Source organism: Galeopterus variegatus, unplaced genomic scaffold (assembly GCF_000696425.1).
Source record: "Galeopterus variegatus unplaced genomic scaffold, G_variegatus-3.0.2 Scaffold297, whole genome shotgun sequence".
NCBI classification, from domain to species: Eukaryota; Metazoa; Chordata; class Mammalia; order Dermoptera; family Cynocephalidae; genus Galeopterus; species Galeopterus variegatus.
The window spans coordinates 479,785-504,534 of NW_007726408.1; the positions used below are offsets into that span (position 1 = coordinate 479,785).

The window sequence follows — 24,750 nt, forward strand, 5'->3', positions numbered from 1 at the left end:
TTATTTTAATTTCGTATCTGTTAAAATGGATTTGTGAGGCATGAACTAAAATTCAAAAATATGTTACCAAGTAAGTTGCTATAATGTAACTATAGCAGGTAGCTAATTTCAGTGTTATCTTTTTGCATCTAAAACTTTTGCATTAAGTAGAAATATTACATAAAGCATAATTTATGTTTGCTGACTATGTTATCATTAAATATCTTGTTATTGATATATACTGATGACCATTTCTTTTGTAAATTCAGGGATAGAGATCTTTAATAAATGTATCACTTGTGATTGTTACTTAAATATAAGAGAAGTGTGAAAAAAACTCAAAATCTGTAGGAACATTGCACAATGTAGTTTGTTATCTCTAGATGTAGGGTTAAGAGAACAGCGTTCTTAGATGTGGTTTGAAGGGATTTAGGTAATACCTATTTAAAGGAAAATGTTTCACTATTGTGTTTATCATTGGAAAGTTCAAACTTAGGGGGATATTTTCAAATTTACACAGTATTATGCCATGCCTGGTTAAGTTTATTCATGATGCTCAGTGATTAGTTTAGTGTTTGGCATTTAACATACATTCAGGAGATGTTTGCTGGGTAAACAGGTGAATAACAGCTCAGAGAGATCACAAGGAATTCAGCCTTAGCTTTCCAAGCAAACACAATAGATCTTCATTAGGTACCATTTTCAAAAATTCTACTTATTCTAATTGCTAATCCATTTTATTTTGAGTGAACTGTTTCAGGAAAAAAAGACTTAGAGTTTTTTAATAGATTTAAGTGAGAGGATGCCAATTTAAACAGTTTTAAAGAATAAACCATAGTATCTTAATATTTATGATATTCTTCTAATTTATTTGAGATATTCAGAATGGATTAACATGGACATGATTTGTTAATCAGTAGCAAATGGATATAAACAGAATGCAAGCTAAAAGACAGAGGATGGAAATAAAGCAATTGGAATTACAAATACAGTTTTGTCACTTGATTTTGTTTTTTCATTTTATTGTAAGATAATACTGGCTATTAAAGAGCATTTCTGAAAAGCCTCACTGTTCTCAGGACAAAGTTTCAGAGATTGTCACTGAGCCAACTTAGTATTTAAAAAATATTAAGATATTCTGTGATTAGAAAAATATAAGGTGGAGAGTTTGTTTGGAAACGTCTAATTTTGACAACATGAGATTGGGAAACCAGTGAGGAATTGATTATTGAACTGTACTTTAATGCTGTCATGCCTATTAGGAGGATAATTGGCCGAATGACTATGGTGTCTGAAATCCTTTACCATGCCTCTCAAACTGGAAAGTGTCTTCTCTTGGTAGAATTCAGCTCCTGAAGATCTACAAAAACAATTGCATACAATTTTTAAAAATATATAACATTGTAATAAAATTCCCATAGTTATAATAGTTTTTCTGTTATAGCTTGAGTTACAGTTAAATCCATAGATCATATAGACCTTCCAGTGTAAGACACTGTCAACCTTTTCATATCGTTAGGGAATTTAAGGAGGAAAAAGAGCAGAGGGGAGAAGAGAAATGAACCGAATGTGAATGCAGGGTATAATTCATCACTCCTGCATAATTCCCTTTGGAAAGGGTGAGGTTTGGTTTGGGAGGCCTTTGGGAAGCACAGATTGAAAAATAAAGTAGAGAGGAAAGCACCTTTATAGATCTATCATGCTTGTCATATGAAATATTTTATAAGGATCAAATCTCACAAGTCAAATTACTTTGCTCCCAATGATTTTTAAAAACACCTACGTTCTTGTTGCCTATATTTTTTCCAGTGTGAATACTTTACGTGTGTATGTGAAAGAACTATGAAATAAAACTTCAGTTTGGCATAGTGTTCAAAATAAGCAGTACAAGTTTACCCTAAAAACTGAGATAATTTTAACTTGTATGATTTTCATAGTAATGCTCTTATGGAGTTGTGATTTAATAAGGATTGGTGTTGAGGGAAAAGTAGGATATTCCGCCTGCTACTAGCAAGTCTGTATTGGTTAAATCAAATATGTAGTTACCCAGCTCAGTGGATGGTACTGTCTCAGGTGCTGTGCTGGGCACAGCAGGGAGTGATGGCTCCCACTAGCTCCTTTGCTTTGTTATTGTTGCAGTGTTTTACTGCATTTAACAGAGGTGTGTGACTAGTACTTCCAAGGAAAACCTCAGGATTCTTTAAACATGCAGCTAAGGTAAATTAATGCCCCTTTTAATGAGTTCTGCAGAATTAATTATCACGTAATTTTTGAACATTTACTATAGCTTGACTTAAAATAAACATCTATTATATGAGCCAGACAGCCTGGATTTTAATTGTAGTTCTACCTCATACTAGTCTTTGTGCCTCATTTTTTGGTCCATAAAATGAGGATAAGTAACAGTATGCACTTCATGGAGTTGTTGTGAAGATGTATGAGTTAATGTATCTTAAGTCTTTTGAACACCACTTGGCACATAGTAAGTGCTGCTCCATACTAGCTATTACTATTGTTGTTATTGTTGTTGGCTGAGTACATGTCCAAGCTGAGCCTGAATATTTTCGAGTAGATTTTCATGTATTTGAAACATCATCATCACCCCTCTGGACCTACTAAAGAATAAGTAACATGCTAATCCATGGTATCAGTTCAGAGAAGGGGACGATTACCATGAACTGCAGAATTCTGTGTTTTAAATGGCTGATGTTAGAGGGATACGTATCTTTAGTTACATAGGCGAGAGCATATGATTCCTTTAAGACAAGAATGACAGCAAATGCTCAACTCCATGAAGAACCTGTTTGGTTTTGTGTGGGGCCCCTGGCCATCTGACGGCAGCTGCGGCAGGTCTGCTCAGCTGAGCCATGGGGAGGTCTGGTACCCAGGAATGCAGGATCTTTGATTCACAGAGCTTTGGTTTTTGGAACTGGAAAGAAGGCTTGAATTGAGGTGCCATAGGTGACATCATTCTGCTTTGTTGATAGCTGGCCTAACCATATCATCTGAAAGCATTGCTCCCCATTATAGGTCCGTTCCTTAGTTTTCTGGTCGGTTCTGGTACTGCTAGTTGTGCCAGAGATTAGCTCATTTGTTAACTTCAAATTTAGAAAAATTAAAAAGGTATCTTTGAGTGAGTGATTGTTATGCTAAAGTGTATACTAAAGATTTTTAACATTCATGAGAGTTTGGCAATTTTGCTTGTGTCGACCTCCTTTCTCTTTATGTCAGCTTGGTGTGCTGTCCTGCCTCCAGGATGTAAATGGCTTTTGCCTCAAGGTGTGGACCATGGGTGCTTGTTGTTTATTTTCACTCCCTGGGTTTTTAAATAAGCCAGGCACAGAAAGAGAAGTACTGCATGTTCTCACTCACATATGGGCACTAAGTTAAAAAATAATAGTAAACAAAATAATAATAATAATTTGAACTTTTAGAAAGAGAGTGGAGCTGTGGTTACTAGAGACAGGAAAGGGAAGGGAAGAGAGGCGAGAATGAGAGGTTGGTTAATGGACACAAAATTACATCTAAATAGGAAAAATAAGTTCTATTGGTATACAGTCGAGCTAGGCATCTATAATTAACCATAATTTACTGCATGTTATCAAGTGGCTAGAAGAGAGGAGATCAAATGTTCATGTCACAAAGAAATTACTAAATTTTGCAATGATGAATGTGCTAATTACCCTAATTTGATCATCACAGATTGTATACATGTATTGAAATATAACTGTACCCCATAAATAAATAAAATCAATATATTTAAATAAAAAATTAAGGTCTTCTAAAAGGAAAAAAAATGTGTTTTAAAAAGAAAAAAACATTGAGATCGATGGTTCTCAGCTCCAATCACCCATTAGCACCACCTGGAGAGTTTTTAAGAAAATAGAATTCACTGGGCCCAGACCAATTAATCACAATCCTGGGCCGGGGGTGGGGGGAGGACTGGACACTGGTGTGTTTTAAAATACCCCTGAATGATTCTAACGTGAAGCCAGGGTTTAGAACCCTTTATTTAACGTATAATAAGGAGATCTCATGTATTTGGGGCTTGTTTGGGGTTTGCCAAAATATGTGACAATATTCTTTGTCGTTCATCTGATTCTTGATTTCCTTGGATGGTTGGTCCCTGATAGTGCCTTAGCTAAGTTTATAGAGATCCCGCTCTTTTAGTCTCATGCTGAATTTTTCATCAGTACCACAGCAAAGCAACCTCTTATTTATCCTTCCTGTTCTCCAGCCTGCACATCATCAGAGGAATGATTTTCCCTCAAGAACAAAATTGGTTAGTTCTACCTGCTGAAAATTTGGGTGGGTGATACAGCTGGAATAAAGTTACATTGAATTGATTGCATGGGTAAGAGTTCAGGGAGGTGAAACATTGTTTGCTGAGCATCTTCTCTGCTAGGTACTGACTAAATGATTTCACTTAATTCTCACAGCAGTCTTAAGAAAAACACTCACTTGTGCATTAAAATGTTAAGTAACCATTGTGGTTAATATGGTCAGAGCTGAAGTGAGACCCAGATCTGTTCCTATGTTCTCTCCATCATATACCACAGTTACCCTGGATCTTGTGCACTGGATTTCTACAAAGCCATGAAAATTATTCCTATCAAAATATTTTTATCATGAAAGGTAATTAAAATGTAATAAAATAAGTTCCCGTGTTTTAGAAGAGAAGTGTTAGAATATAAATGTACAAAAAATATTTTTTTCTTGATTAGTCTCTGGAAAGATGCCTCAATATTCTTAAACGCTGGCAGCAGAGTGTGAATGCCATTTCCCCACTGGTATAGGGCATTGAATTGTAAATTTCAGACATAGACTCTTGGGACTTACAGGTTTCAAAAGGCTGGAGGGCTAAAGTATTCTGTCTTCTACAGTTCACCTAAGAAATAAGCTGATATATATTTGTGCTTTTCTTTCTCTCTCTCTCTCTCTCTCTTTTTTTTTTGGCAACTGGCCAGCACTGGGAACTGAACCCTTGACCTTGGTGTTACAAGGCTTCACTCTATTCAACTGAGCTAACTGGCTAGCCCCTTATTATCTTTCTGTATTCTCTTTTCTTTGGGTATCTTTGGGCCTGAAAATGACTCAGTTTCTATATTCTTTTCAAGTGCTTTTTAAAGAATTTTTCTTTGCAGCTAAGTCAGTTGATAAGGAACAAATTTAATGCTCAAAGATTTCCATCCTTAATGCAAAAAGAACTCTTAAAAATGAATTAGAAAAATCTAAGCAGAAATTTGGTGAAGGACACGAGCAGATAAGTCACATACCCCAGAGAAACTCACATGCCTAATAAGTACATTCTAAGATGTTGGGTGTGTGGGAGGGGGAGGGGCGGGGGGCTGGTGGCTGGTGGCTGGCCGTCGGCTCCTATCTCAGGACCCCAGGCAGCTGGCTCTGTTTCTGCAGCCCTTAAATCTTAATTCATAATCTTGCTTTGGTTAAAGAAAGATGGTGAAAGGTGTAGAGAAATGAAACAGAAACACTTTCATCTTATTAATCCAGTATATTTAGTGTCTACCTTTATTGCTTTTCTTTTAAATAATTGGCAATATAGGATAACCATTTCTTTTAAATTCTTTGAGAGAACATAACTTGAATGGAAATTTCATTCACTTACAGCAATAAAACATATATTTAAATAACAGATTTGTTGTACAAGTTAAAATCGTAAGAAGAGGCCAGAAATACTCATTTGTATGAGCTGGTCTCTCAAGCTCTCATCTGAAGACTCTTCTAGAAGAGAAGGTCTTGTTATATCTAGAATAACGAATGGTTTGGTTAGAAGGAATTATTACTGTGCAAGTAAGTTTGCAGAGCTAAATGATCCAGAAGAGTTGCCACATAAAATATTGCTATGAGACTGAAGAACAGTTATTTTCTGTTTAGTTAATACAGAAAGTGTAGCTATATCAACTTTCATATAATTTTATAAATACCTACTGTGTGTAAGATACTTTACTAGGTGCTATGCTAAACACAAAGTTAAATAAATATATGCAATTGAGTAGGACAGGTAAATAATTTATTATGTTATAAAATACAGTGACATAAATTGATGTTTAAAAAAGGTATAGTTAATTTGAGGTTTAAAAGCTGTGTTCTGTGGGTGATCAGAGGAAGGAGTGATTAAGCATTGGTGTAATTATCACAACCCATGGATTAAAGTATAAAACACTTCTAATAAGATTTCTTTTAATACTGTAGGCTTAAGTGATTCATTTAGTCAGTCATTCATAAACTCTTTGATTACTTTCTAAGTCTTAGTTAATTTTTCTGTTTCCATGTGTAGTTTTGGTATGTAGTTGTAGGAGGAGAGCTTCTTAACACCCATATGACAATTATATTTTTTCTTGTACCGTTTTTGGAACTAAAATGAAACTGCCTGGAAAATTTTAGATATTTTGTGAGATATATCTCTGGAGTCTATAAAGCTGCTATAATTTGGGTTTAGCATAGCTTAAAAGGTAGAATAGCTTTGAAGAATACAGAGTCGGGTGACTTTTCATTGGCATAAATATCAGTGAGGACGGCCTGTTATGTAAGTGGAGTTGGCCTTTTGAGCACTGTCATCATGAATCTACCTGGAACATACCCAGGGAACTTGGATCAACAGAAAACACACAGGTATCCTAGATTCTTTGAAGTTTCCATTTGAAAGAGAGCTTGAAGTTTGTCTGATTTAACCCCTTCATTTAAAAAATATTGAGGCCTAGAGATGTTAAGAGATTAGCCCAGTGATCACAATGATTTGGAGAGATTTTTGATATTGATATTCTCATATTACTATTTTCATTTCTCTGATGGATTTAAAATGTTATGCTTTTTTGCTGTATAGAGTTTTGACAGCCATTATGAATAGACATTTAAAGAAGATGACAGATAACATGAGCAGCATTTTAAATTTCTAGTCATTTAAATTAGGGTTACTTGCTTCTGATTCCATCTTATTTTGCTTTGGGCCTCTACTGCTCCGTTAATTATGATGATCTTGATGCTTGATGGCAAAATGAAATCAGAAAATTATAAAAAATCATAACTAATCATTCCCAGAGCAGAAATAACTCTAAGGAAACAAATTTGGGCACTTATATTAATGAAAAGTGTGTCTTTTAAGCAGATGCCAGAGAGTTTGATCTTAGTCCCATTTTATATTGTAAAGTACAGAATTAGATTATGTATATGAATATTAGATAGGGATGGTGATGTGTTTTGCATGATGTATTTGGTTCAGAATATATATACATAATTATTGTGACTTTCAGAATGTATATACATAATTATCAATCTTTTTCATTATAATTTGTGTGAGAGATAAAGGAGTATTAGATTTTTCTCATTTTTCAATTTTCAGTATAGCATAAAAATATACTTTTTTCTGGTGGCAAACACACACACACATAATAAAAAAATAATTCTGACAAGTTTACCAAGAGGTATTTTGATCAGCACAGACACAAAAATATGTGGTGAGCATATACTCAGTTCTAGTCAGACCAGATTTTACAAAAAATGTGGATTCTTATTGCAGGTACATGTTGGGACTCGCAGCAATTCCAGCAGTTATACAGTTTTTTGGCTTTCTCTTTTTGCCTGAAAGTCCAAGATGGCTTATTCAGAAAGGACAGACTCAGAAGGCCCGTAGAATTTTATCTCAGATGCGTGGTAACCAGACCATCGATGAGGAATATGATAGCATCAAAAACAACATTGAAGAAGAGGAAAAAGAGGTTGGCTCAGGTATGTGGATTTTATACTTCTTTGAATTTTAAAACGATATAATTGTTTTATTTAGAAATTATATTTTAGTATTATTTAATATCTCTAAGTGATGTCATGATTTTATGCATATAAGCAAACTAAAATAAATATATTCTAATTTCAAAAGTAATATAATAAGGCTATAAAAATTGAAGGAAAATACCCCCATAATTCTAGTATCCTCACATAATTACTATTCTTATATTTGTATAATTTCTTTTATTCTTTCTAAATTAGATATACTTGACTTAGTTGTCAACATTTTGTATGTGTGTTTATTTTTTAAGTGTGTATTTATATATAAATATCTCAGGCATAAAATATATATATGCATTATTGATCTTCCATATATTTTTTGTGTGTGTGTCTTTTTTCGTGACCGGTAAGGGGATCGCAACCCTTGGCTTGGTGTCGCCCGCACCGCGCTCAGCCAGTGAGTGCACCGGCCATTCCTATATAGGATCTGAACCTGCGGTGGGAGCGACACTGCACTCCCAGCGCCGCACTCTCCCGAGTGCGCCACAGGGCCGGCCCTGATCTTCCATATTAAATTAAAAAGTCATAGTGTGAACTGTTGTCCAAAAAATAACCTTAGTAAAAAATTAAATTCCTTATTTACATGTGTTACATTAATTTCTATGCTAATTTTTATAAAGAATATCAACACCTTCATATACTAGTTTGGGAATAATTTTGTTTCCCTGTTTTCATTAAAATGTTTAATTAGGTGTCTAATCCCAAGTTTCACCATGTCAGAAAACCAAGGAAGAAAATTTGTAGTTAATTTTTGTTGATGAATTTATTTTTGGAGAAGAAATCATGTAGAGATTTACAAATAATTCCCAGGCAGGATATATAATCTTCACAGTCTGACTAGGGTAAGCAATTTGCAGGGTGTAAATGATGAGAAAAAAGCAGACATTTCAAAATACTTTGTTTCAACAACAGCCAGGTCAGTTCACATTTCCCAAATTGGTCTTGTTTCCTCATGACCTTTTTTTGTCCTCTGTATTAATTGGTAGCTTAAATGGAGACACTAATTTATATTAGGCAAGTTATTTTTCATATTTGAAAAAATGCTAAACACATACAACCCTTTATTGATGTATGTCATACACAAATGTTTGAGAGTCTGTCCGCACATCTCCTACCATTTCTGTGGAACATTGTTGCCTTCCTGAAATAATAGAATGAACACTATGCAGAAGCTGGTCACTGTTTTAACCACATATGGCTGGACTTGACTTTATATGTATGCAGCACAATAGTGTGATGCTGTTACTTTCTTGCTGAGACCAAAGCCCCAACTAATTGTGAGCCCGTTCTATGTGAAAGTCATTTTTAAACACTTCGAGCATCTGCGTATGTCTGGCAATGTTAGCATTTCCAGAGTAACACATCAGTGCAAAGATTAAAGAGAATTTTGCTTTAGCAAAATAATTTACTTTTAGTGAGTTAATATTGTGTTATTTTTAAAAAGTACTATTTTAAAATGTCCATTTAAATCACAAATAACTTTTTACGCTGCTGTCTAAATTCCTCTCGACAGTAGCTTGAATGGAATAGGAGTTTGTTTTTGTAGTAATCAGTGCACTTGAAACCCATGTGCTAATGTAAGAGTGGAAAAACTTTTCAGAGTCTTAGAATAGTTAAATACTATCTAGAATTTATTTTTTATTCATGTAAAGGGTAAGTGTATCTCTGATTTTACTACAAAGCAGTAAGCACATAGCTTCATTTTGACTGCTTAAAAATGTCTGAATTTTTTAAAAATGTCACTAGAAATGTCTGTCTGCCATGCAATTGTTGACGATGCACACTATTTGAGTTTTTTGACTATTTATGACTATAATTAAAGGGACCTTTTAGAAATTTGAGGCACATAGGACTGCAGTCATCTACGTCTCCTTTAGTTTTTATTAGAGGTCTTTGGGAGCTAAATAATGCACCATTTCTTGGGTATAAATACAATATTTCCCTATTTCTCAGTATTGCTTTATATATACATTTGGTACAGCTTTTAAAAAATATAATGTTATCCACTAAATCCTAATAACATTTTTCTCACGATTGGGTAAATATTCTAAATTGCGGAGCTAATGGCATTAATAATTTATTTCTCTTGGGGTTTGTATTATTTGAAATACTGTCATCTTGCTTAAAAATTAATCTCTTGTTCTTTTTTAAAAGTACAGAGTTAAGAGCTTCATGGCATGAATGCATGCAGACCGATTTTCCAGTGTTACATGGCATCAGTGACTTTGGGCTTCATTTTTATGATTAAGAAACTTGACCACAGTGAAAACATAATCTGCAGAAATATGAATTTTATATCAGCATTGAATGTCCAGGAACATGACTCTGTTAGTTTAGTTGTAAAACAGAGACCAGTGGAGGGACTTGTATTAACAAACTGACATGGTCTTGGCCCTCTGTCTCTGCATTCAAGAATGATAGGCTAGATGGACAAATACACAAGAAGAAACAGTTAACTTTAAAGTAATAAAAATGTCTTGGCTCAGGAAAGATGAGGCCATTGTGTTGGAGGGTAAGAGAATGGCATGTTCGTCTGTCCATGGATCCTGGGGAGGTGAATTTGGAGCCATGGCCTCAGGCCTAGGAACTGTGGGGCAGTAGAGCGCAGCTGCGTGGAGGGGAGAACCTAGCCACCGCAACATATTCAGATCGTCCAGAAGGTTAGAAAGAAATTTAAATAGTTGTTCAAGATACCTTATTTCTTGTAAGGAGGAATGTTTTTTCAGACATGGTGGCTTAGTTACCTCTTGACTGTGAGCAAGCTATGACAGTCAACAGGAAACTAAGCCACCATGTATTTGCTTATGCAATCCTTCTCTTTTCATAGAATGTTTTTCTCTTGGTCACTTGAATTTAAACTTGACCTCTTTGAGGAAAAAATGCATAGCTGCTGAAGTGTGTGCAAGTATTAGCTACATTAGCTTATGGATTTGTGAGACTTCAGTGCATATAGCGTTTACTTCTCCTGGTTTAAAACCACACTTTGTGTTGTGAATATGGCAGTTGCTCTGGCCTTGTCAACAGCAGAGGTGAGGCCACACCGTGGAGCAGGATTGGATTGTAATGGGATTCCATCTCTTTAGCACGTGGCATACAGTGTCTTGTGCGGTTTCTGTACTGTAACTGGCAAAGCAACAACTGTAAGGCCGTTTATGGAAAAAGAAGCAAACATTTGGCTTTCACACATGTTTAACACTGTTTATGCATCCTGTAGGAATAATAAAGTGAGACTAGAAGAAACAACAGCTTGGTTTGGAAAGCTCCCTGGAGTGGGAGACGGGACGATGGAAGACTATTCCTGGCTCCACTTCAAATTTATAATCCTGAAAGGATCTGGGGAGAGTCTCTGAGCCTCAGTTTCTCTTCAGGTTTATAAGAAAAGAAAGCCAGGTTTTAATAGTCCCAAGGTCTAAATTTTTTTTAGAGGTTTTTTTAGAGTTTTAAAAGTCTGTGAGAAATGCCTGCTCCGTACTTTTAAGTGCAGTGCAACAGACTTTCATTCAAATGTATTTATTGAGTGACGTTCACTAGAGGTGGGGATATGGTAATAAATAAGACAAACAACATACTCGTCCATTTTGTTGGGAGGAGGTACACAAGTGATAAATAAAAGAGTAAATAATTACCAGATAACTAAAAATTATGGTTATTGCTTTGAAAGAAATAAACAGGATAATAAAATACTTATAGAGGGACTGAATAGGGACTACATTGGATGAGATGGTTAGTTAATCACTTCTCAGCCTTTTGGCTAAGATCAAGTACAGATGGGATGGTTAGGAAAAGCCTCTCTGAAGAGGTGAATGTGAAGGGTGAGAAGGAATCAGCGATAGGAAGAACTGGAGAGAAGTGTTCCAGGCAGAGGAAACAGCAAGTGCAAAATTATATGTATCATTAAGCGGACCAGATTAGTTTTCTTTGTTAGTTTTGATAATAGCTGTAAAGTGTACATGTACCAGATTTTAAGGAATTGCTGTAGGAACTTATATATCTTTATTTATCCCAGGCTGCTAGGCCTAAGCTTTAAATTACTAAGGACACAATTACTACTTTCAGGATTGAAAGCAAACTTGAATATGAAGTAATATCAATATTCCTATCATTTTGTCATATATCTCTTATGTTTTGTTTTTCTAGTTTATTTCATGTTGCATAGATGTGTAATAGAGTCATGACTCATACAATAGAGATAGAAACCTGAGAGAGACCTAGGTAATTTCTTAAGGCAATGACTGGCAAACTCTAATGCTTAGCTTCAAAAGTGAGTGAACAGGCAGGCCCTTTGGGGCCTGGGTATATAGCAGGAGGCAGCTAAAGAAAGCTTAATATTTATTTGAATTTTTCTGCATTATCGTAGACATTAACTGAAATTGCATTATTTCATAATATAACTGTTTTACTTGACTCTAAAGTTGCCTTTTTCTAAGTATCTACAGTGTTTATTTGCTGGCTGTATGTACTCCATCACTCTTTTGTGTACCTCCCATGGAATATACGTCCTTCAGTTTGACAAACATAAAGAGTTTGGAATTTTCTCTTGGGCAAATCCATTAGCAAGGTACTAGAAGTAGGGTCTGCCCATAGCACTAGAGATGCGTGGTCATCATAATTTATTGGGCATATAGAAGCTAAGGAGTCTTTGTCAGGAGCTTTAGTTCAAAACAGTTAATTGTCTCCCACAACAAGGAAAGTAAAATCAACCAACAAAGAGACAGGATTCTTCCAAATGTAATCTTAGAGAAGGATCTAGAAATGAGAGTTGCGTATTCACATGCTGTATACCACCTTGTTTGATAGCACTTAGTTAACTTCATTTTTTTATCCTGCACCAGAGAACAACAGTGAATCCTGGGATGAGGTGAGAGGAAAGGAAAGGTTGCTGTGGCCGTATGTTAGCAGAGGAAACCCCTCTGCCCTGCTCTAGGAGCCCGACAGGCAGGGCTTAGGGAAGGTCTCAAAGAAGGCCCCATCTCTGTCTTACTCTTCTCTACTCTGGACTGTGGAATTATGACAGGATCGTTGGAGGGAAAATATGAACAAAGAAAGCTTTCTCTCTCTAGAGAACCATATAAATGGTGGTGTTAGAACCACTGTACAAAGCCAGAGAATGCAGCAGCTGTGGGGTTAGGGAGGATGAGGTTGTCAGGACAGCTTCAGTGCAGCAACAGACTGAGTGAAGGGAGGAAGGCTGGGGAGATGCTGACTGCAGACCTGGGGCAGCGAGGCAAGCCTTTTACAGATCTGCTTACTTATAGGACATGTTCAAACCAGGGAACCTAAAAATGTGTATGGGCTTTTTTCCCCTTAAAGGAAAATAGCTTTTTTGTGTATCCCACATTTAAAAAAAATTATATATTAAAAAGTTTTTTTACAGCTATTATTACCTAGATCATAGATACTTCCAAAAATAGATTAATTGAGTAGAAGAATACCAGCTAGAAAGCTGGCCCTGCCTTTGGTCACTAAAAATCTTAATATTTAGGCAGATATAGGAAGTAGCAACCCAGAGGCTCCATATGATGTTTCAGATTGAGATTAGGTCCAGGCCTATTGGGTGCTAGTCACTGTCATAGGGCATTCAGGTTACCTATGTGCTGTATAATCTATGCAAAAACACGCAAGCCAGGAAGATTTGCATTAGTTAATTTTATCATCTGACAAACTCAGTAATATGGGAGATTGTTGGCTCTGTGCCTTGCCTTTGATGGGAGTTTTAATCTCTAGCCTGAAAAGGAAGAGTGTTGTAGGGAGGAGAATTTATTCAGGATCCTCCTGTGAGTTCATTTTAGAACATGATTTGATTTACCTCCTGCTCTTTGGGGATCGTATCTGTCGTATACAGGAAAGGATAACTGCATCTCTCTTTTTTTTTTCCCCCTCCAGTAATTTTGCAATTAGGCGATCAAGTCTTATCTCCTCATAAGTCATTTTCTTTTTCTGCGAATTAATATTGCCTGTAGACATTTCAGCAAATCATGTTCTGTAGAGAGGTCAGAGAAGGTAAATATTTATCGTATTTTGATAGAAATCCTTCAGCATGTGTCTTTAGAAATCCAGTTCCAGCATAATGACATTGCAGGTGCAAGCTCATTGCAATTGACATCTGCTGCACTGTGATATTTTCAAAATATTTCCCCCAATACTTTTGGTAGTGTGCTTGTATTTTTTTCATAGTGGTATACTGTTGTCTGACTTAAAGCAAACATATGTCGTTTACTGGATGAACTTGAAGTAGATATTGATAAATTGTTTCTTGGTGAGATGACCCACAATTTTCTGAATGTTGGCAAAGAAAACATCTATATCTAATGTTATAGAAGTTGTTGCAAGATTGCAAAAATTGGCAAAGTGTTAGTCTATTATACATATCTAACATGGTAGACAGTAGATTAAAGCAGAAGTTCAAGTAAAAAACTGTTTTAATTTTCTATCCTTGTGTTAAGCAGTAAGCCGAAGGACTATTAAAACAATATACAAATCTATTCAGTTTTTAGTAAAACTTATTTTCTTAGGCATGCTGAGGTTTTTAAAAGAAACTCTATTTCATTCGATATGGTTTTTAATAAAGGTTGCCATTGATTTTTCTAACCCCAGAGTACTTGTACAATCTTAAACAGAATTGGAATAGTCCTTGGATTTTACGTTAAAATGTCACTGACTCTCTTTTTACATGAGGATAAAGAACAGCAGAGATTTTCCGCTCAGCATACTCATGAGAGAAGGAAACATTTTTCAGATTACTTGTAGGCTTTCGAGCCATTTTCCTTAATTTATATTGAAAATCCAGGTTGTCTTAGTAAGTCGATAGGTAATACTTCAAGTTCTATATTTCTGGTTTTTTGTTAAGATGTACTTAAATCTGTGTCTCATAAAAAAAATCCATGCTGAAAGAATTTTGACTGTGTCAAAGATTTCTTTTTCCCCAACTCATTCTGTTTTATAATGCTCTGTAATATTATTAAATGAGCGAAAAATCCCACAAGGCATTTTAAAAGAATATATAATATATTTTAAAAGAATATATAATTTCTGAGTTGCTGCTTCAGGGTAGTTCATTTGCAACTTAACATTAAATCCATCATTCAGTACAGGTGATAGTCTGCTTTGTAAATAAAACCATGGCCTGGAGATTTTTTTTTTCCCCTCAAGACAAGACAAATTGCTGTGCCCTTTAAAGGTTACCTAGTCTTTGGAGAAGGTTAGAGGAAGATCCTGAAGAAAACCCAATTTTTTCCACCTCAAAGGGGAAGAAAGCATATGGACCACTCTTTAGTGTTGGGACATTTTAGTGGTAGCAGGACAGTTTCATTGATGGGCTCTGCAATCAGAATATTAATGGCTGTGTCATGTACTAGCTGAAGAAACTTAGCTATTCACAAATGTCAGAAGAAATCTTCACGAATGTTTCTCAAAAATCAAAGTAATCACTCTCAGTTTTTTCCCTCATATTTTAAATTGGGTTTGTAGTTGGAAGATAGAGTGGTCAAATGTTATTAATTTTTCTCCTTCTGTTAACCACTCTGCCTGAGACCCTGTAAACCCTCAGTCTACCAACTGAGCAATATTTTGAATCAATAACTTAACTGAATACCTTAGCATAGATGCATATTTCAGTTAACTTACTTATTAGCACCTGGTTCACTGAAATGTTGTAGTCTTCGATAAGGAGGTGTATACTTGGCAGGATAGAGTGAGAAGAAAATTATTAGGTTTATAGAAGCTAGAACTATAATCAGTTGCTGTATAGATGTCTCACATCTTCAGTATAAGTTTTTCCTCCCTGAATTTTTCAAGGTACTTCCTTGAAAATGACTCCCACTGCACATCTCTTAGAATAAAATAAACCTTCAAAATAATTTTGTTAGAGAACCTAACTCAATAACTGTTCTTCCCTAAAGAGAGGGTGGACCAAATTTGTATGAAAGCAGAGACTTTTTGTAGTACTGTCTGAACATTCATGATTCATATATGAATAATACTAGCGTGAAAATACTAGTAACAATTACTATTTACTGAATGCTTATTTCTGTAAATGTTACACACACACAAACGCACATCCTCTCTCTTGCTCGCTTGTTCTCTCATTGTGATCCATCTTGTATGCAGAAAATGGAGGGCTGTTAGGGAAGACATCTAGGAGGTGGAAGAGGCAGGATCTGACCCCACTGGCCAGCTCCCAAGTCCCTTCCCCTTCCACGCAGCTAGCCCTGCATCCCACGCCACATCTGTGCTATGCGGTTTGGAAAAAAGATAGAAGGTGTGGTCCTTGCTCTTAAGGAGCTTAGAACCCATCAAATTTCCTTAAGAATGTACTCCTTTTCTAAAAGGAAAGAATACAAACAACTGTAAAAAATAGAAAGAAGACAATCACTGATCTTCAAAATCAGTGGACAAATAATTTAGTTCAGTTGTTTCCACCTTGAGAGGGTATTTCCTGTGTGTTTCCTGTTCATTCTTGCTGTCATCGGCTTGGGTTACATCTCTGGGCTTCCTCCTGTCTGCCTGGGTAACAGTGTCTTCAGCTCTTCTTGCTTTTTGTATCTCCCCTGTCCACCCAATTTTTCCGTGGCCTCCAGAGTTATTGTCACAACACACAGGCAGGATCATGGCCCTCTCCTCTTCAGAAACACATTCCTTGAGTTGTTATTAAACTTGCTTTACAATCTGGTTTTGATTTATCTCCCCAGGTTTATTTCACTAGAGCCCAGACTCCATCAGCAGGCCAAGGAGAGTGGAAGCAGCATTCACCTTTGGCTGAGTGCCTTCTGACTCCCAGGGCTGAGAGGAAGTGACCTGGGTTGGATCTGAGGAGGGTGGGGTGGAGTCGTACCAGGAGGTGGTTCAAATTTCCTGAGCTTGAATATTTAATCCAGTCAGTGAACCCTGCAAAGAAAATGTCATTATCGTCTCACGAAAAGAATTATATTAAATTTGAGAAATAGTAACATATTAGGGGTTTTCTCCGTGCTAAGAAAAGCCTTTTGATACAATTCTGCATTAGTAAATTTAACACAATTCATTTTTCAGTTAAATTCACAATCTTTTTTGGAAAAGCCTGAAATAGAAGTGCTTAAGTTTTTCTTTCTGCTTAGTCCAATGGATGCTGGTATTATTTTTATTGTGTTGCATATGAGTGGAAAGTCTACAAATTAGGAAAAATCATGTTTCATCCAAAAGAAAGAACTAATGAGAAGGTAGTAGTAGTGATGTTTTAATTGTGCTTTTAGTATAGTAGGTTTGGGGCGGTTATCTTTGTTGGTAGTGAGGCATTAATTTTGATGTTTTATCTTAGGGGTCGGCAGGCAAACTTTTTCTGTAAAGGGCGGGATAGTTAAATACATGTCTTTGTGGCCATTTGGTCTTTGTTGTAACTGCTTATCTCTGCTCTTGAAGTACAGAGGTAGCCATAAACAATAGATAAGCAATGAGTGTGGCTTTGTTATAATAAAACACAAAGTTTATTATTCTGCGCCTGTTATGTTTTATCATTTATAAAAACAGGAAATGGGCCAGATTTGGTGTATGGGCTATATTTTTCTGACTTTTAACTTATCATTATGTATGTCTGTTTTATCAGTTTCCTCTGTTTTTACTCTTAGTACTAATTTGGGGATTCTTCTTACAAAAATGTGTGGTGAAGCCTCTTCAGTATGGTGTTTACTAGTGGGTACGTCTCCTTTGGTTTCTGTGCAGGTGGTGATGCTGTAGACATGTGCATCTGTGTGCAAGTGTGCACGTGGTGTGTAGTAACAGAAGAACATATAAGATTGTATTGCAGGGAAGCCTGTGGGTAATTGAAGCAATAGACTTTTATAAGACCACTGCTCAGAGCATGTTGTTTTCTTAGAAGCGTGGCCACAGTAATTTCTGCATTTGTCACAGCCTAACAGTTTCATCCAAACACACTGTGTCACATTTGATCTGGTGGGGCCTCCAGAGAGGCACGTTTCTACTGTGAGAGCGGGGTCTCTCATCATCTGATGCCGTGACTGACTGCCCTATCAAAACAGCTTGATCCCCCTTGTTCACACATAAATGGAAACTGTAGCTCCCTTTCCTTGGATTGTAATCAAAGCAAGATCATATACTTGGTGAAAGATAAAATTTACTGGACAATTAAGGAGATGATTTTATTCAGTCTATTGCAAAAGGGAGAAGGTTTGTTAATGAAGAACTTCTCAAAGAAGAGGGAGAGATCCTGGGGTTTTATAGAGCAAGTAAACAAGGGAGTCAAGTCACAAGGGAGGGTGGAGTGAGTCTTATCTCAGAATATGAGAAGGCAAGGTGCCTTCCTTTTCTCTATGCCCTGAGCACCTCGGTTGCATCTCTGTGGCAGTCAGCATTAGATTTGCACGTCCCTACCTCCACTAGCCTGTTAGCTTACTTATCTTTGTATACCGACCACCAGATACAGTCACTGCCTTGCATTCGCAAGGTACTTAATAAGTATTTCTCTGACTTCTATTCATGTCTCTTTCTGTTCACGTGGGAAGAGTGGATGGTGATATCTGATCTTTGACCCCTGAGATCTGGAGGAGGAAATGGAGTTTTTACATGAGACGTCTTCCTTCTGTGTTACTGAGTCAAGAGGAGCCCTGAGGAAGTATGATTGCTGAGAAGGAGATGTAATTCAGTGCACGATGATTATTTCTTGCATGACCCTGGTTCTGGGCAGATGGATATGTTTAAAGTCTCACTGAATTTTTACCAAAACTGCTTGTAATGTGGATGTATTGGGTCCAATTAAAAAACTTACTTTGAGGCCAAAGATTTATAAGTACAATGAAATTTCGAATATGTTATAAAATCTCATATGATTTATTATCTTAGAATTAGTTGTAAAGCAGATGCTTGTTAATATCCGAATCTTGGAACTACCACTTACAAATTGATGCATTAGGCTTTCTTTTATAATTATGGAGAATAGACTAATCAGATTAGAGCCCTACTATAGATATGCACACTTCAAGATGTGGTAGAATTTCCCTCTGTTATAAAAGGTGAGTCTGTGAAATCCAAGTATATTTTCACCAGCTGTGGCTGCAGTGGCTTCAACAACTTTCAGAACAAATGACTGTCTTGACCACAGAGTTGTAGTCAGAATCACAGATGTGAAATTTGGTGTTTGTTTTGTTGTTGCTACTCTCATTAGCCAGTTTATATTTGGACATACCTACTTCAGGAAGTAACTGGAAACATATTCCTCAAAAATGTTCTGTGAAAAATATTTTAATTTTACTTTTTGAAACAGCTTATCAAAAAGTTTCTGTTCATTTTTGAGAATTACTGAAATACAGTTGGCATCATTCATATAATTCTGTAGATTTTTTTTATCTTGTGCTTAGTGGCCCTGCTAAAAGTACCTTCAATTTTCTAGAGTAGTGTTTTTTTCAACAGCACGTTTTAGAATTATAAGTTCTGTATCCTCAGATGGAATATGTTTTATAATTATAAGTTCTGTATCCTCATACAGCATCTTACAGCTGGTGACATTGCTGGCAGCAGAAAGGAATAATATCATCTGAAGTCTTATTGCTCCTAAAAAGCTTGAAAAACAATCATAGGAGTTTTCTGATTTTAGTTAATGTTAGCAGTTTGAAATAAAAGAATGATCACTTTGAGAATTCTCTATGTGCCGTGCACTGTGGATAGCACTTTACATGGTATTAGTATATCTTTTAATTCTACAAAAATCTGTGAAATAGTTATCATTGTTATTATACTATTTTAGAAATGAGAAAAATGAGGCTTAGAAAGCCTCAAGTAAATTGCATAGGTCTCCTTGGCAATAAGTGGCCAAATTCAGAATTCAAACTCTTATGACTTCATATACTTAATGCATATTCTTAGTCCTTACCCTGTGTTTGAATGATTTTAAGATTTTTACACAATAATAACAGCATTTTTTATTTTCATGCTTTAAGACTTGCTTTGAAAATTGTTCATTTCATTACAGTTTTACACACATAGTATATTTGTTTATGCAGAGACACAGGCTAGTTTTTTTTTTTTTGACAATTTTTCTTGAATTGTAATCATATCCTTTTAATAGTTGGAATTGAACAAAATGAATCTCTCTTCTATACCAAGTACAAATTTATTTGTTTACAGTTCTACCATATTTGGCTACATAATTCATTCATCGATAAGATTTTTTTTTTTTTTTTTTTTTTTTTTCTGTCAGGCACTGGGCTAGGTACTGGGATACCAGGTTTTACAATAATAGCTAATATCTATTGAGCACTTTTTCTGAGGGCACTTTAAAAAGTTCATGGGAAGATTTGTATTATCTTTCATTTTGTTTTTCCAGGAACCTAGTATATGCCAGATACTATTCTAAGCCCCATTATATGTGTAAATAATATAATCCCCATAACAACTGAGGTAAATACTATTAGGATGCCCATTTCACAGATAATGAAACAGACTCAGAGGGATTAAGTAATTTCCCTAAAAACACACAGCTGGTAAGTGTCAGAGCCAGGATTTAATGCAAACAATTGTCTCTTAACCACATGCTCTGTGGCCTTTCACACATAAACCAAATAGATAAGCTTCTGATGGAGCTTAGTTCACGCTAAGAGAGATAATTACTAACTAACCAAAGAAATAAACAAGATACTGTTAGCTATTGCTAATAAAATTGAGATTGTTCTGGAGGAATGTTGAAAGCCTTTGAAAGTAATTACATTGATTCAGATATAGTTTATGCTTTTCAGTATATTAGTGATGTAGTTCGTCATGTGATTTGTTTCTTTTAATGATTCATTTAATCAATGAATAATATTTAGCCAATAAATCAAAAGGCTTTAAGTAAGATAGAAAGGATGGTTTGTTTACTACATTTTATTACTCAAAGCCTAGTGTGTCTCTTGAAAACTTGAAAGAGGCAAGTTTAGTACATATAATCATTTTCCAAAAAGAAGTAAAACTTCACAAATAATTACCTCACAAAATAGTTTACCAAAATATATATAATGCCAAAATTCTTGCTAACTTTTATAAAGAAATGATTATGTGAATCTTTTATAACAAGTCTGCTATGCCTTGTGTATTTTAAAGTTAGAAGAGCTGATGAAATTGGAACAGTAAGTTGCAAACTTGCATGTCCAATGGCAGCAGAACTTTCCTTACATTCATTAATTCATTTAACAACTAATTGAACATCTACGACATGGCAGACTTTGTTCTCAGTGCAAAGATATGACAGTGACCATGGAAAAAGTCTCAACTCATGGATCTACATTCTGGTGAAGGATCATAGACAGCAAAGGAGTATGTAACATACCAAGGAGCAATAAGTGATGGGGAAAGAGGGCACTGGGGTAGAGAGTGTGAGGAGCCTGGGGTTGGAAAGGTAAGGAGTGGCCTTTTTGAGGAGATTCCCTCTGAGCAGAGAGCTGAGGAAGTAAGGAAGGGAACCATGCATATATCTCCAGAAAGGAAGGTCCAAGAGAGGCACCAGCAAATGCAGGTCCCTGAAGTGAGGTTGTGCTTGGTTTGCTTGAGGTAGCCGATGTGACTGGCATGGAGTAAAGGAGGGGAAAGCAGTAGGAGATGAGTTTTGAGAGGTAGTTGGAGGCCTGATCATGGAAGTGGTCTATGTTAAATATTTATTACTTAAGTAATTATTTACCACAGTATACCAGAGCCTAGGGAAAGTGCTTGGAGCTCAGCAATTATTTGTAATTATTTGACGAAGCATTTAATTTTAAGAGAACACATTGATCAGGACGCTTTCGGATTACATTCTGGAAACAGCTCAAAGTAGCTTAAATTTAAAAGGGGGGGGTGGTTTATCTTATGCAAGTTAAAAGTTCCTTCAGTGTCTCAGATTTATGTTAGTGTATGCATAAATATGTTGGCTTTCTTCTCAGCTTAGCTGTCCCCTTATGCTGGCAAAGATGACTATCAACAGTTTTAGTTTTTCATTAAATTCTACTATTTAGCAGCACTAATGGCACTCTAGCACTCCCCTCCTGATATTTCCCATGGAAATTTCAGATCATGGCTCTTATGGACCACCTACTTCATGTGCCAACTTCTGAACCAATCACTGTGACGAGGCTTTACTGCTCGTTAGTCATACCCGTTCAAAACCACCACCACCACAAACTGAGAATTGAGGAGTGATTCTCCAAGCAGATGTTGACAAGCAGAAATATGTACATGAAGAATAAGGAGAAGTAGAATCCTAATTCAGAAACACGTTTGCCTTTAGTTTTATTCCAAGGGCAAATTGGTATTTAGCAGTTCTGCCTGCAAAGTGAATAGTAAGCCGCTCCGGGATGCTGGCCGGAGACCTAACTATTGACAGGATCTTGGGGTTAGTGACTTGCCCTGCTAAGGGATTCCATTAGATAGAAGGGTTCAGGAGTATTTTTACAACAAAACTATGAACAACTTTTAGAAAGGTGCATTTTCAACACCAGAAACACCTCTGATTGAGAAAAAACAAAGGCAAAAAAATGTAAGCTACATGAAGGCAGGGAGTCTTGGTCTTGTTTGTCATTATTTCTCTATAGCTTAGTACTGTACTTGTAAATATTAATATCTAATACATGACAAACTGTGATAAATGACAGCTGAGGAGCCAAGCCAGAGGATAACTTTTACATTGTATTGAAGTATTCTTTCTTTTAAATTTTAGTACAAATTGTAGTTCCAGCTCTGTACTAATTAGCTATGTTACCTTAATTATATCATATAACTTTTATGGAGCTTCAGTTTCTCCAACTGTAAATTAAATGAGACTAAGTGCTTCATACTGTGGTGTGGGATTGAGATCTCTTTTTTAAAAAAAGTCTGTTCATTCCTCTTATGCTACAGTTCATCACACTTACACCCATACATTCTCTGTCCAGGAAGGGTACTGTGTTTTACACGTCTCTGTACTCCTAGTGTTGGCTCCAACTCTAAAAATCCTGATTCCTAGTATTTGTTTTACTTTAAATAAAGGGTAGGTTATAGATTATTTTCATTCTTTAAATGAAGTTTTATTTCACTGACATAATTTAAACAAGGGTTTAGGTATTATTAGCTTCTCCTTAAATGTCAGATCTTAATGATAATGAAGTACAAGACTTGTACATTGAAAACAAAACATTGTTGAAAGAAATCAAAGACCTAAATAAATGGAAGGACCACCCCCATGTTCATAAATTGGAAGACTTAATATTGTTAATATACCTCCCAAATGATATACATGTTCAGTGAAATCCTTATGAAAATTACAGCTTCCTTTTTTGAAAAAAATTAACAAGCTGATTCTTAATTTCATTCCAAAATGCAAAGTACTCAATAAACGAAACAATCTTGAAAAAGAACACAGCTGGAGAATTTACATTTCTTTATGAAAAGTTATTACAAAGCTACAGTGATCAAAACAATGTAGTACTGACATTAGATATTATGAATCAATAAAATAGAAACAGGGGCCGGCCCCGTGGCTCAATCGGGAGAATGCGGCACTGGGAGCACAGTGGTGCCGGGAACACCAAGGCCGCCAGTTCAGATCCTATATAGGGATGGCCGGTGCGCTCACTGGCTGAGCGCGGTACGGGCGACACCACGCCAAGGGTTATGATCCCCTTACCAGTCACACACACACAAAAAAGAATAGAGGGCCGGCCCGGTGGCGCACTCGGTAGAGTGCGGCGCTTGGGAGTGTGGCGGTGCTCCCGCCGAGGGTTCGGATCCCATATAGAGACCGGTCCGCTTACTGGTTGAGTGCGGTGCAGGCATGACACCGAGGGTTGCGATCCCGTTGCCGGTCGCGGTACGGGCGCGACACCGAGGGTTGCGATCCCGTTACTGGTCACGAAAAAAGACAAAAAGGAAAAAAAAAAAAGAATAGAAACAGGAGAACAGAATAAACCTATAAATCCATGGTCAGTTGGTTTTCAAAAATGGGTGCTAAGGGCCGGCCCGGTGGCGCACTGGATAAGTGCGCCGCTTGGGAAGCGCGGCGGCGCTCCCGCCCGAGGGTTAGGATCCCACATACGGACTGGTTCCCGCTCACTGGTTGAGCGAGGCGCGGGAGCAACGCCAAGGGTTGCGATCCCGTTGCCGGTCCCCGGTCCGGTACGGGGGCAACACTGAGGGTTGCGATCCGTTGCCGGACACGGAAAAAGACAAAAGACAAAAAAAAAAAAAAAGGGTGCTAAGACCATTCAATGGGGAAAGGAATAGTCTTTTTTAACAAGTGATGTTGGGACAACTGGATATTTACATACAAAAAAAAGAAGTTGGATCTTTACCTTACACCACATACAAAAGTTAACTCAAATTGATCAAAAATGTATATGGAAGAGCTAAAACTATAAAACTCTTAGAAGAAAACATAGGGAAATACCTTTAGGACACTGGATTTGGTCATAATTTCTTGGATATGATAGCAAAAAACACAGGCAACAAAAGAAAAAGTAGATAAATTGGACTTCATCAAAACTTAAAGTTTTGGGGCCGAGCCCGTGGCGCACTCGGGAGAGTGCGGCGCTAGGAGTGCAGCAGCGCTCCCTGCCATGGGTTCGGATCCTATATAAGGATGACCAGTGCGCTCACAGCGCTCACTAGCTGAGTGCGGTGCGGCTGGTCTCAAAAAGGACAAAAAAAAAAAACCTTAAAGTTTTGTATGTCAAAGGACACTGTCAAAAAGTGAAAAGACAACCTCCAGAATGGGAGAAAATATTTGCAAATCATATATCTGATAAGAATTGTTTGAAGGTATACCAAGGACAGATTGTCCACCTAACTGGAAATGTATTTTGAGGCCAAACAACGAAATAGACCATTCCATGCGATAAAACAGAGAACTTTATTACAGGGTAAGTTACAGAGTAATGGGTTAGGTAGATGACAACACAAAGGCATATGACAAACTTCACACTATTGCGAGGCCGGGCTCAGGTTTATATAAGCAGTTCTTAAACAAGCTTAATGTAACTAGTTCCAAATGTTGATGCAGGT

General features: G+C 36.6%; 1 protein-coding gene across 1 annotated transcript in view; it reads left to right on the top strand.

Annotated features, from left to right (window-relative positions):
* Positions 1-24,750, top strand: part of SLC2A13 (solute carrier family 2 (facilitated glucose transporter), member 13) — a gene marked incomplete at its 5' end in the record, with an annotated part of 319,608 nt that overhangs the window by 62,957 nt on the left and 231,901 nt on the right. The window contains one exon of the mRNA XM_008567144.1: positions 7,517-7,725. Within this exon, the coding sequence (XP_008565366.1) occupies positions 7,517-7,725 (209 nt within the window). The remainder of the gene's footprint in view (positions 1-7,516; positions 7,726-24,750) is intronic.